The 11,397-nt window shown below is 39.2% G+C and overlaps 1 protein-coding gene across 1 annotated transcript; it reads left to right on the top strand.

Annotated features, from left to right (window-relative positions):
- Nucleotides 1-5,929: 5,929 nt before the first annotated feature.
- Nucleotides 5,930-9,041, top strand: LOC307252574 (histamine H2 receptor; the record flags this gene model as incomplete). Its single annotated transcript, XM_080030280.1, has 2 exons — nt 5,930-6,731; nt 8,749-9,041. 2 exons carry the CDS (start codon nt 5,930-5,932, stop codon nt 9,039-9,041), a joined length of 1,095 nt encoding a protein of 364 aa, XP_079886406.1.
- Between the last annotated feature and the right edge of the window lie 2,356 nt (nt 9,042-11,397).

Here is an 11,397-nt window from a genome sequence, read left to right as displayed (position 1 = left end):
CATGAATGGGTAGAAGAGGGTTCCAGTTGCAACCTGTGAAGCTCTAGTGAACTACATGCCCAAGAGGGTTAAGGCAGCGCTAGAAAATAATGATGGCAAAACAAAAAATTTACACTTTGGGCCCAATTTGGACATTTTTTCTTAGGGGTGTACTCACTTTTGTTGCCAACAGTTTAGACATTAATGGCTGTGTGTCGAGTTATTTTGAGGGGACAGTAAATTTACACTGTTATACAAGCTGTACACTGACTACTTGACATTGTATCAAAGTGTCATTTATTCAGTGTTGTCGCATGGAAAGATATAATGAAATATTTGAAGAAATGTGAGGGGTGTACTCACTTTTGTGAGATACTGTATGTGGGTAGATTGTGAAAGTAATTTCATTTCAGTGACAAGTGCATCAGAATACTTCGTAAATGCAAATTATTCTGTACATACTGTATCTGTTACTCATCTATTACACTGTTCTCTTCTGTATACTTTTGGCAAAGTCTGTACCAATTAATTGAGCCACAAGTCATGGATAAAATGTTCGTATGAACTACTGAGTTTGACTCATTTTCTGCAAGGGCTAAAGCCTGTTCACAATCTTGAAAGGATGACATGGCAGCGTTAATTCAGTCGTGGGTTTAGCAAATGACTGTTCAGATAAGATGGGGATAAAAGTTCAAATTTGGGTCACAAGTTAAATACGATTAAAATCATTTAATGATTGAATTGTTTTGCAAATTCTCCTCTACACACACTACTTGTCATGGTCTGTCTTGTCCTGTCTTGTTTTTTGTGGTTTCCTGTTTTATTTTGGTATGTCTGTCTTGTTTCCTCCCCATGTCCTGTCTAGCTTCCCTCTTGTTGATTGCTGTTCCCTTCCCTGATGTGTTTCACCTGTGTCTTGTATATATACTCTTTGTGTTCCTTTGTTCCTTGTTCTGTTCATTTTTGGTTTGTCGTGGTGTGTCTTGTTCTCCTGTGTTGCCCGTGTCTCTACGTCTCTGACTTTTTTGCCTTTTTGCCTTGTGGCCGTTTTGCCATTCCGGAGTTTTTGTATTGATGCCTGTTTTTGAGCAGAAATAAATGTTCTTTTGCTGTACGTCTGCATTTGGGTCCTGCTTGCCTGCCTGCCTGCCATACACCGTAACACTACTATACTGTAGACAGTGGACAGAGGACAGCAAATAACCTAAATGTACTGTATAACGCACTGTCACCAAAAGGTGCAGTATTTAAGTCTACTTGCAATACAATGAAATCTGGACATGACAGATTGCATTAATTTCAGGTCAGTTGGATGCCAGGCGCTGGAAAATGAAGCTGCTGTACTGCTGACCAGCAAGGCTACCAAAGGATTGCGTGGCGGTGCTAAAACTGCACCCACTTGAAAAAAAAAAGGAAAAGACGAATCAGTGGGTATTGCTTCTTTAACTGCCACTCTGGCAGTTCAACAGCTTAAAGGTTTGGATTAGACCTGTAGAACTGTTTCAGAATTCAAACCCATTACATAGTATGACAAAATCATAGTATATTTCTTTGTACAACATTTAATGATGGAATATTTAACAGGGCTTCATCAGAAATACTCACTCATTGATATAAGCAGGATTTGCCGTATTTGGCTAGTAATTTTCCCGATGTCTGACAAACCACGCCAGTGAATAAGACCCTTTGCATAAGATCGACAAGGCACATGAGCTGAATTCAATGGTGATTCTCTGAAAAACAATACAAGTAAATAGATCTTCACTGATATCCAATCCCCAGGCCTTTTAAACAAGAGGGGGTTAGCTGTTATGCAAGGCTGAAATTCTAGCCCTCAGTGTAGGTTTTTTTTGTACAAGGGAGAGAAGCAGAGGCACTAAGACATACAACACATTGCGTAACAGGGTCAATATGTGCTGCTTAAATTGCAGAGGATTATTAATTTTTTTAGGAACGTGGAGCACCAGATTGCCATCTTTCTCTAAATAAACAACTTTTAGAAATGCAGCATGTTTCTTTGCAAATCCATGAAATACGCTTGTTTTTATTCTCTAAACATAATCATTAAACTCCCACGGGTATCATATTGATTCTGGCCTGGTATATCTTCTTTAAAAAAAAGTGATTCACATGCATACCGTCCCTATTGTCGACGAAAAGAAAAGAAAAGTAAGACTGCGTTGAAGTCCCTTTTTAGATTAACTCACATAGTCCAATAATGGAAGGATTATACTGCAGCAGAGTACTGTATTGTACACTCACACAAATGTGAATATCTATATAGCTTCTTTCTTTGAAAAACAATGCATGGCTGTGAAGAAGCAGTCCACGGTTCTATCGTCATTCAGTTTCTGCAATTATCTCTGCAGACAGCATGGGATGGTCTTCTTTATTTAAGTCCACACACACACAGTACACATTGGTGTGTAGGCAGGACCAGAGAAGATATTTCTTAGACAACATGATAATAACTTCCAATCTGCCAAGTCGGTTTTGTGTGTGTTGGCAGAGCCCTTTATCAGCTAGACTTGCTGTCAAGTACTGACATATATACAGTATATATATTTCAACACAATCGCCCATCTAGCCACCCTGCTATACCACTGTATATATCTCCTAAACATTGTGAATAAACTCTCACTGGTAGAATTAGATAGTGTTGCTGCCAACACCCATGTGCACACACATGCACACACGCACACACATGCACACACACACACACACACACACACACACACACACACACACACACACACACACACACACACACACACACACACACACACACACACATACATACACACACAGATCAAATCAATGGCTGCCTTCTTCCACATTATGATGTACTGTACAGTAGGTGGCCAATGGAGGAGTCCACCCACTCACAGGATATTCAAATGTATCCTCTCGCTATATCACTCATGTTTGCATGGGATCAGCTGCATTTGCACATGCACTTTGGGCAAGTGCTGCGTGTGTGTGCTCACCCACACACGCAGACCCAACATAGAAGCATAAGCACAAACACTGGGTTTCTGTCACATAAAAACATTTCATGATTTGAGCAACAGACTATAACAAGAGCGGCTGGATTTATGAATGAACTGAAAAGAGAAGAAAAATGGCTCAGAGTGCACTTTATTCCTTTTTTCAAAATGTGCATTATTTTAAAAAATATCTTTAGGAATGTCCCACTTTTTGGGCTACATTGGCTTTACAGTGGCTTACAAAACCATTTCATTGATAGTGTCAATTCTGTAGTGTAATGAGGGCAAGCAGTGAATATTTTTCAGCAGATGGACTAAATCTGGGACATTTCTAGCAGAGAAATAAATGCTGTGTGGTATTGACATCCTGAAGAGTAGTCTACCAAAAAAAACTCATTGCACCTTTGTAATTTATAGAGCTTCTTGCGCTATGTCTGTGACTGTCTGGTGCTTCCACACCATTGTAAAAGGTGACAGAATCAGGTGAGTAGCATGAAATGGACTGTGCAATGAACATGAAGAAGTGCAACTGGGGGAGGGGGACTGAGAATATCAACCATGAACCCTGAGTCTATTTGCTTCCAGGCCAGATATCAGACATCACCAAGAGAGGTCCTCTCATTAGGACAGCGAGAAGCACATAAATTAAACGCAGATAGCTGTCGTTTCTCCTCCAGGAGATTTGGCCATGGCAGAGCAGAAATGCTGTGAGTCATTGGGCCATATGCTGTATGTATATTTACAGGTATATTTACAGTTCACACTGTGGTGTACTGTATACTTTTTAATGGGAAGATGTATTCCCTTGGCACACTGTAGCAGCTGCTTGCTGCTAAAACATTAATGTTATTAGCAGTATATCCTTGGGAGAAATGCAAAGCCTTTGCAGGGAGAGGTTGTGATGGAGTTTAAAAAAATAAAAATTATTACCTGAATTATGCAATGCAAATATTGCATATTTTCATTTATCTAAATGTTTTCTGTACAATTTTAAAGGTTGTATTAATTTTCACACATGCGATTTCTTTCAAGGTCATAGGATGAAGAGAAAAAGTTAAAATGTTCTTCAAGTGGGTGACAGTCGTATAAGATTTGTTGATCTACCACCTCTGTCTACCATAGAAATGTAAATCATAGGAGGTATGATGGTCCCTGCCTGGATATGCAGGATAGTGGTGGACCGTGGCTGGAAAAGCATGTGTTGGTGTGTGCATTCCAATAGACTGACTGTCACACAGAAGAATACCACCTGAAACAGATGGTTACCTATAATCTGAAAAGGTCAGCGACAATCTTTCCTGCCCCTTTCTTTGCCCTTGTGTCATATAGGGTTTTTGAAGGAGGGATGTTGGCAACTACCATTCAGCAGTGCAGACACAAACACTTAGGCTTTTCATTGCAAAAGGAGTTGAAGAGAAGGCTGACACGGATGGCATGTGATGGTGAAAATTGGACCATGATTGGTTGAGAGACGTCAGACTTCCCGGGCTGTGACAGAGCGGACATCTTCTGTTAGACCTTAATAGTGATGAATTGTCGACTGACTCACTGTTATTGTTGGCGATGAAACCTGCCAAGGTGGACTGCCCTGCAAACCTGAAGCCTGATGGAATAGGTGGTTGTGAAAACCGTTAATAGTAGCATTTTTTGACAACAGAAGCATTTGGAAAATACTAATGCTTATTGTAAATAGGTCTTTGTTTCAAGATGTGTTGTACTATTAATGCAATATGAATTATTCATTAAATATATGCATGTATTATATTTTTAATAGTACGTAACTGTAGGGCCCACACTTTACACTCACATTTCCAGATTCCAAGACAATTCTACCGGATGAGATGAAGATTTTTTTTTTCTTCATATAATTGTAATTAAATTAGCAGAGAGAGCATACAGGTCAGCTTCTTACAGGTGCTGCTCAATAATCATGGAAAAGCTTCTTTTTTTTTTTTTTTTTTTTTTTATTGAATTCAAAAAGTGAAAGTTCCATATATTCTAGACATAAAGTGATATATTTCAGGCATTTTTTGTTTAACTTTCAGGATTCCGGCTTACAGCTCATGAAAATCCAAAATCCAGCATCTCAAAATATTAGAATATTCCATAAGGCCAATAAAAAAAATTACAATACCGAAATGTTGCACTTTTGATAAGTATTTTCATTACTACATACTTGGTCTGGGATCTTATTTTGTATGAATTATTGCATTATGCGGGATGGCAAGGTGACGATCAGTCTGTGGCACTTATGGAAGCCCAGGTTGCTTTGAGCCTTCAGCTCGTCTTTATTGTTGGGTCTGGTGTGTCTCATCTGCCTCTTGACAATAATCCATAGATTCTCTATGGAGTTACGGTCAGGATAGTTGTATAGCCAATCCAGCACAGTATACCATGGTCAGCTAACCAGTTACTAGTGGTTTCTGGCACTATGGGCAGGTGTCAAGTATTGCTTGAAAAGGAAATTGTCATCTCCATAAAGCTGGTCAAGCAGAGCATGAAGTGCTCTAAACAGCCTATATTCAGAGTTTTTGTTGTGGGCCTATACTGTGTCAATATATCAGACCACATAAAGCAAGAGTATATCCTACCTTTGTGACATACTTTAAAATATAAACCCCCACTTAAAGACTTATTATAAGGTTAATTATACAAATAACCAAATTATACAATTAGTACAAACGTAGGCCAATAAATACATCAATTCTATACCAAGTGAAAATTTGCCATAGTGTGAAGGGCGGAGGTCTGGACAGGTAGCCTGTTACCGCCCAACATTAATTGCGCCAGGTGTGCTGCTGATTGTTGGGGTGAAAGGCTACAAGCAGCTGCTGCGCTGCTTTCTAATGTAACCTCGCATCTTTGCTTATATACTTTTTGCTTACTTTATTTGTCCTTCAAACCCTTTTTTACCCCCTGACGTGCCTTATGTTTTGGTTGCACTCATGCCACTGTGAAGGAAAATGCATTCAACGCTTAACTTCTCAACTTCTGCCGACTCCAATCTGTCAGGCGTTGACCCTCAGAGACAGCTGGAGCTGACCCACCGGTCCGTCAAAGTAACCGTAATTGTCTTTTTGGGCGTGATGATCACTTTGGGAAATATTGCGGTGCTCTTGGTTATTACTTCCTCCGTGGCCGGTTGGTCAAGAAACTCTCGGTACTTTCTCCTCTCTCTCACTGCTGCAGACTCTGCGTTTGGGCTGCTGGTAATGCCCTTGAATCTTTGGGTGAGTTTGCTAAAGGACTACACGGACGGGCCAGATGCTCTCTGTCATATCGTGGCCTTTTGCAATGCCACTGTCTACTCCACCTGCATGTACACGTTGGCCACGATCAGCCTGGAGAGGTACATTGCAGTGTTATACCCACTGCAATATTCGTCTCTGATGACAAGAAAAAGGACACTGCTCCTGATCGCCTTCGCCTGGTGCTTTCCTCCCTTTCTACTGTCGCCAATATCATTTCCAGATGGCATTATTGAGGTGCAATTTTCTACTGCGTCGCTGGTCTGCAACCCATCCTACTCCACAAATGTTGGCTACTCCCTGAGCCTGACGTGTTTGATATTTTTTCCTTGCTCCATCATCATGACGTACGCAAACCTGAGAGTGTGGTGCGCTGCCAAGAGACAGAGAAAGAAGCTACGCAAATACGACTGTGCGCGTCGCAGAAGACACAATGTAGCCTCGAGAGTGCTCGTGCCTGTGATGGCAGCCTACTTCACCTGTTGGACACCCTGCATGGCAGTTATGATCTACAATGGTAAGTTATGAATCAGTGACAATAACTCTTCAAATGGGGAGCTGAAAAGCTTGATAAAGGGAAAGGTCCTTCCATAATTTAATTCCCTTTTTCTTCTTCCCTATTTCTGTTGATGACAGATCTATTGAAAAATTGCAAACATCAAAATTTAAAAACATCAAGTGGCCCATTTATCAATGTGGATAAGCTGTTGGTGAATGTATAGATAGTGGATGGATGGATATGCTTTCGTAAAGACAAAAGCTCACAATCATGGTAAAAGTTTAAATTTACCTGCATAGTTCAGATCTGACCGATCTCATTTGGCTTCAGCCTGCACATTTACCAAATGTTGGTCCTCTCCAAATCTTAACCCAAGTAATACTAAACTAAGCTAATAAATAGGTGTTAAACTTTGCAAAGTGCAAATCATGACCTAAACCTTCAACCTACAATATGAATACATCTGCAAAATAAAACATAATTCATTCTAAAATGACTGATTACTCCAGACATCTTAAGTTAATATGTGTGTTACTTCTCCTGCATCAGTATAACCAGCTTGGACAAATCTGAGCGCTAATGCTACTCTACAATGGAAAATTAATAAAACCACATAATATTGTAGCTAATGCATCCTGTTGATCTAGACCAGATGTTATCAACTGTTGTGAAATAGGCTGCTATCTTGCAACACACCTTTTTTAGAGACATGGCTCTTTAATAATACAGAGTGCATTAGGTTTTTTTCAACCAGAATTCCTGATGTGGACCCAGCTGATCTGAAAAAGTGCAAACTGACTACTTAGGCATGTAATTAAAAATAACATGCCATCCTTGTGGATGATTTTAGTTTTAAGATGTTACACGTTTTCAAATATTAAGCACAAGGTGATTCAAAGTTCCACTAGGGATTTGTTTTATGCAGTATTTGATATGCTTAGTGTAGAAAGCTCAATTAAATAAGTACTTATTTGAATATCTTATTAATTTTGGTTGAATAAATGTACATTTAATGGCTTTTCTCTCTTCTCCAGCTATTTAAGCCGAGACTAAGTAGAGACAAAATTGCTGTCAAAGCTATTTATAATCTTAAATATACCGATTAAAGGCCAATTTTATGACTCAAAACTTTTTCCTTTTTATTTTTATTTTTGAACCTTTTGGTCATTTCATATACCTCAACTATGCTCTGTCTTTGTATAATCAATCATAGCTGAATATATAAAGTCAAGACCTTTTCCAAAGAGGCCTGTAATTCATCTATATGGATGAAAATCCCTGCAAAACAAAGCTGACAGTCTTAAAGGCCTACTTCACCGGTTGGAATATGAAGATGTATTGAACTCGGAGATCCTATGAAGTATAAATGTGCATTTTTTTTTAAAATCGGATCATCCTAGCCTGAGAAAAGGCAGAAAGAGTGTTTTATGGTCTCACTGTCTAACCCTACATTTCTCTTTCTGTGACATCACAGAAAGAGAAATGTAGGGTTAGACAGTGAGACCATAAAACACTCTTTCTGCCTTTTCTCAGGCTAGGATGATCCGATTTCATTTTTTTTGCACATTTATACTTCATAGGATCTCTGAGTTAAATACACCTTCAAATTCCAACTGCTGAAGTAGGCCTTTAACTGAAATTTCAAAGTGTTCTGCTGTCCAAACGATAGTGAGCGTCACCGTTAATGGGTTGCTTCACCGAATCTATTTTGTACTTTAATAACTGGATTACTTATGTTAAGTTGATAGCTTTGTATCATTGCTCTCAGGGGATGACTCATGTCTCCAAGGGAGATGTTTCATGTTGTATTATTATCAGTACATACTCATCTATGGTTTAAAAAATAAATCATATCAATTCATGTGCATGATCATAAACCAACCGTAGCAACACTGTGTTTGTTCCATTTGTGACCCTTTTTTAATACAAAAGGTCAACCACTTTTCTCACACAAAAGCTGTTGTCTTGCATTAACTGTGGTTGTCATGCTGTGGATGCTTGACCCACTTGAATCCCAGTGTTTTCTATCCCACAGCAGTCTCAGGTAGCAGCGTACCGGAGTGGATTGAGTTTGTGGTGGTATGGCTGCCAACCTCCAACGGTTTCCTCAACTGTATCTTCTACTTCTGGATCAACCGAAGCTTCCGCAGGAAATTCCACTTGCTCTTCCAGAGGCGTGCTCTGGCACTCTGCCCCAGACTGGCCGTTACCCTTGGTTTAAGCACTTCAAAGACACAGTTTGTGTCCGGAATTCTGGATAATAACAACAGTGTCCATGAGCGTTCCTCCAGTGTGTCATCCACCTGCACCCTGTTGTCGTTGGCTTAGGGCATTTTCACCTGCAGAGCACCACTGTCAAGGACACAGCCACTGGCCTATGTGCTGTGTCATATTGTCTACCTAGGCTGATCCAGCTGAAGCCCAGTCATGGACACATTCCTACATGGTACAAAGGATAGGAAATAGAATAATCGGCCACACGCATGGGTTGTTAATACAACAGGCTATGATGGCAACTATTTGCAATCCCCACTATAAAGCCCACCTCATTATAATTTGAGTTATATTGATTATTGTATATTTCTTATTTTTATTGTAGTGTTCAGTTGACTGAAACACAGGCTCAGTTTATTAATATATTTGTTTTACTCATGCACACAGTGTTGGCAATATTTGATTAACTGTCAGATGTGACCTCTTAAACCACCTTTTTAGTTGTTTTATAGTTAGCTATCAACCTCGTCTGTGCCCTAGAAAGGCCTATCATCCTTCTGTGTGAAGCAATCTAATTACTCTTTTAATAGTGTCAGCCAATGTGCATTTAAACATTTTGCCTATAACAGGTTTCACTTTGAGGATGGTCAATTTGTACATTCAAAGAAACTGACATTAAGACCTTTGACGTTTGTGAACTAACATCACTAACTGATTACAAGCACTTTGAAGCATTGTGGCCATCTACCTCTTCTACACTTTTTTTTTGTGTGTGTTGAAGACCTTGACATATAACAGCTGAGAGAAGTTAACCTTTAAGTCACGGCATTTCAGTGCATGCAAGGAGGATCGTAATTAAGCGGCTACATGGGAAAGGGCAACACATGTATGCAGACAAGAGATAACTCTGGTGACTTCTGAGGCTGTGGTTGTTTATTTTAAGATATTACTATCATGATCTTCCTCTCAGTATATTCTACTTGGCAGTGTCCATCTCATCTGTCTGAACAGAGGTAACTGTCATGGTGAAGGCTCATTTCTATTTACAGTATTTGATGGGTATAGTTTTACAAAAACATCCAAAAGAAACTGAAATTCATAAATGTTTTATGCAACTTGTTTTAGACTTTGGGTTGCTGCTTGGTGTCACCACCACACTCTTGTAAACTGTGTTAGTTTCGTTAAAAGAAAATGGCCTACCTAATAATGTCCTTTGGTGTGTATACATTTTGTTATGTTTCTAAATTACAAATTTTATAAATAAATAATGAAAAACAATGTTTGATAATGTATTGGTTTATGAAATAAAGTACTATGCCTTTAAACTGTGTTATTGTTTGATCTGAGTAAGGCAATTACACATGTATCAGTAGTAAAAAACCTCACAATATTTAATCACAAAACACCATTGATATTGAAGTGTGCACTTATCAGTCCGTACTCCATACCATGATTTTGCCTGTTCTGCTAGCTGCCCTCCACATTACTTAAGAACCAAACAGGCCTGTCGGAGGGACAGTGAAGAGCAGTGTAACTTACTCAGTATAGTAAAACTGTTAACTCCTATGACAGCATTTTACTGCATGAGCTGCTCTGCCTACCAAATAGAGCACAGTTAGCTTACAGTGAACATCACTGCTTCAGTATGCTGCCAGCGCAGAACCTTGAACTAGAGCTGTAAACATATGTGCAGGCAGCACTAGTGAATGCTGCTGTTAATTTGTTTTTCTTAATAAATTGTGTTTTTGTTTAAGGAGATGGAATTTCTTTGCATTTCATGCTTGCATTGTTTCCTGAATACAGAATTTTAATTAGAGATTAAATGACCAAGAACCTAAACAGTCCCTGGCTGTTGCACAGCTGGCACAGCTCCTAATTCCAGAAAACTATTAACGAAAGTCTCAAAGGTGTTCACATTGCAAATGGTCAATTAGCATTGCAAATGCTGGGTATCCATTTTCCAAGTCTGATATGGTGTGATTATTGAAAGTTTATCAGCACTAAATTGTGATGAAAAAATAGACGTTTGGGTTTGCCATTATACTAAGTAATGCAATGCACATTTAAAAAAAGAAAATCACAAACTAAAATCTCTTATTTACATTATTATTAGGACCCTTAATTCAGTCATTTGTAAGCCCTTTCGGCAGCAATTACAGCTTTGTGACATTTACTGGGTGAGGCAAAACGCTACTTTACAAGCTTAGTACACCTGGATTAGGGAGGTTTAACCAATTCTTTATCTCAAGAACCATCAGATTGAATGGGAAGCAACTGTGATCTGGGTCTGGCACTAGATCAAACTCCTACTGGGATATTATTGGTGTTTTACTCAAGAATGGCTTCCACCTAGTCACTCATTCATCGAGACCTGATTGATGGAGTTGCCAAAGGGTCACCTTCATATTTTGCCATGTCTGCAGGAGACTTCTGAAGCTCTGTTAGATTGACCATTGGGTTGTTGGTCATC

Source organism: Ammodytes marinus, assembly GCF_949987685.1.
Source record: "Ammodytes marinus genome assembly, chromosome: 1".
Taxonomy (NCBI): domain Eukaryota; kingdom Metazoa; phylum Chordata; class Actinopteri; order Uranoscopiformes; family Ammodytidae; genus Ammodytes; species Ammodytes marinus.
Note: the sequence above shows the minus strand (reverse complement) of the source record. Positions and strands in the feature narration are given on the sequence as shown.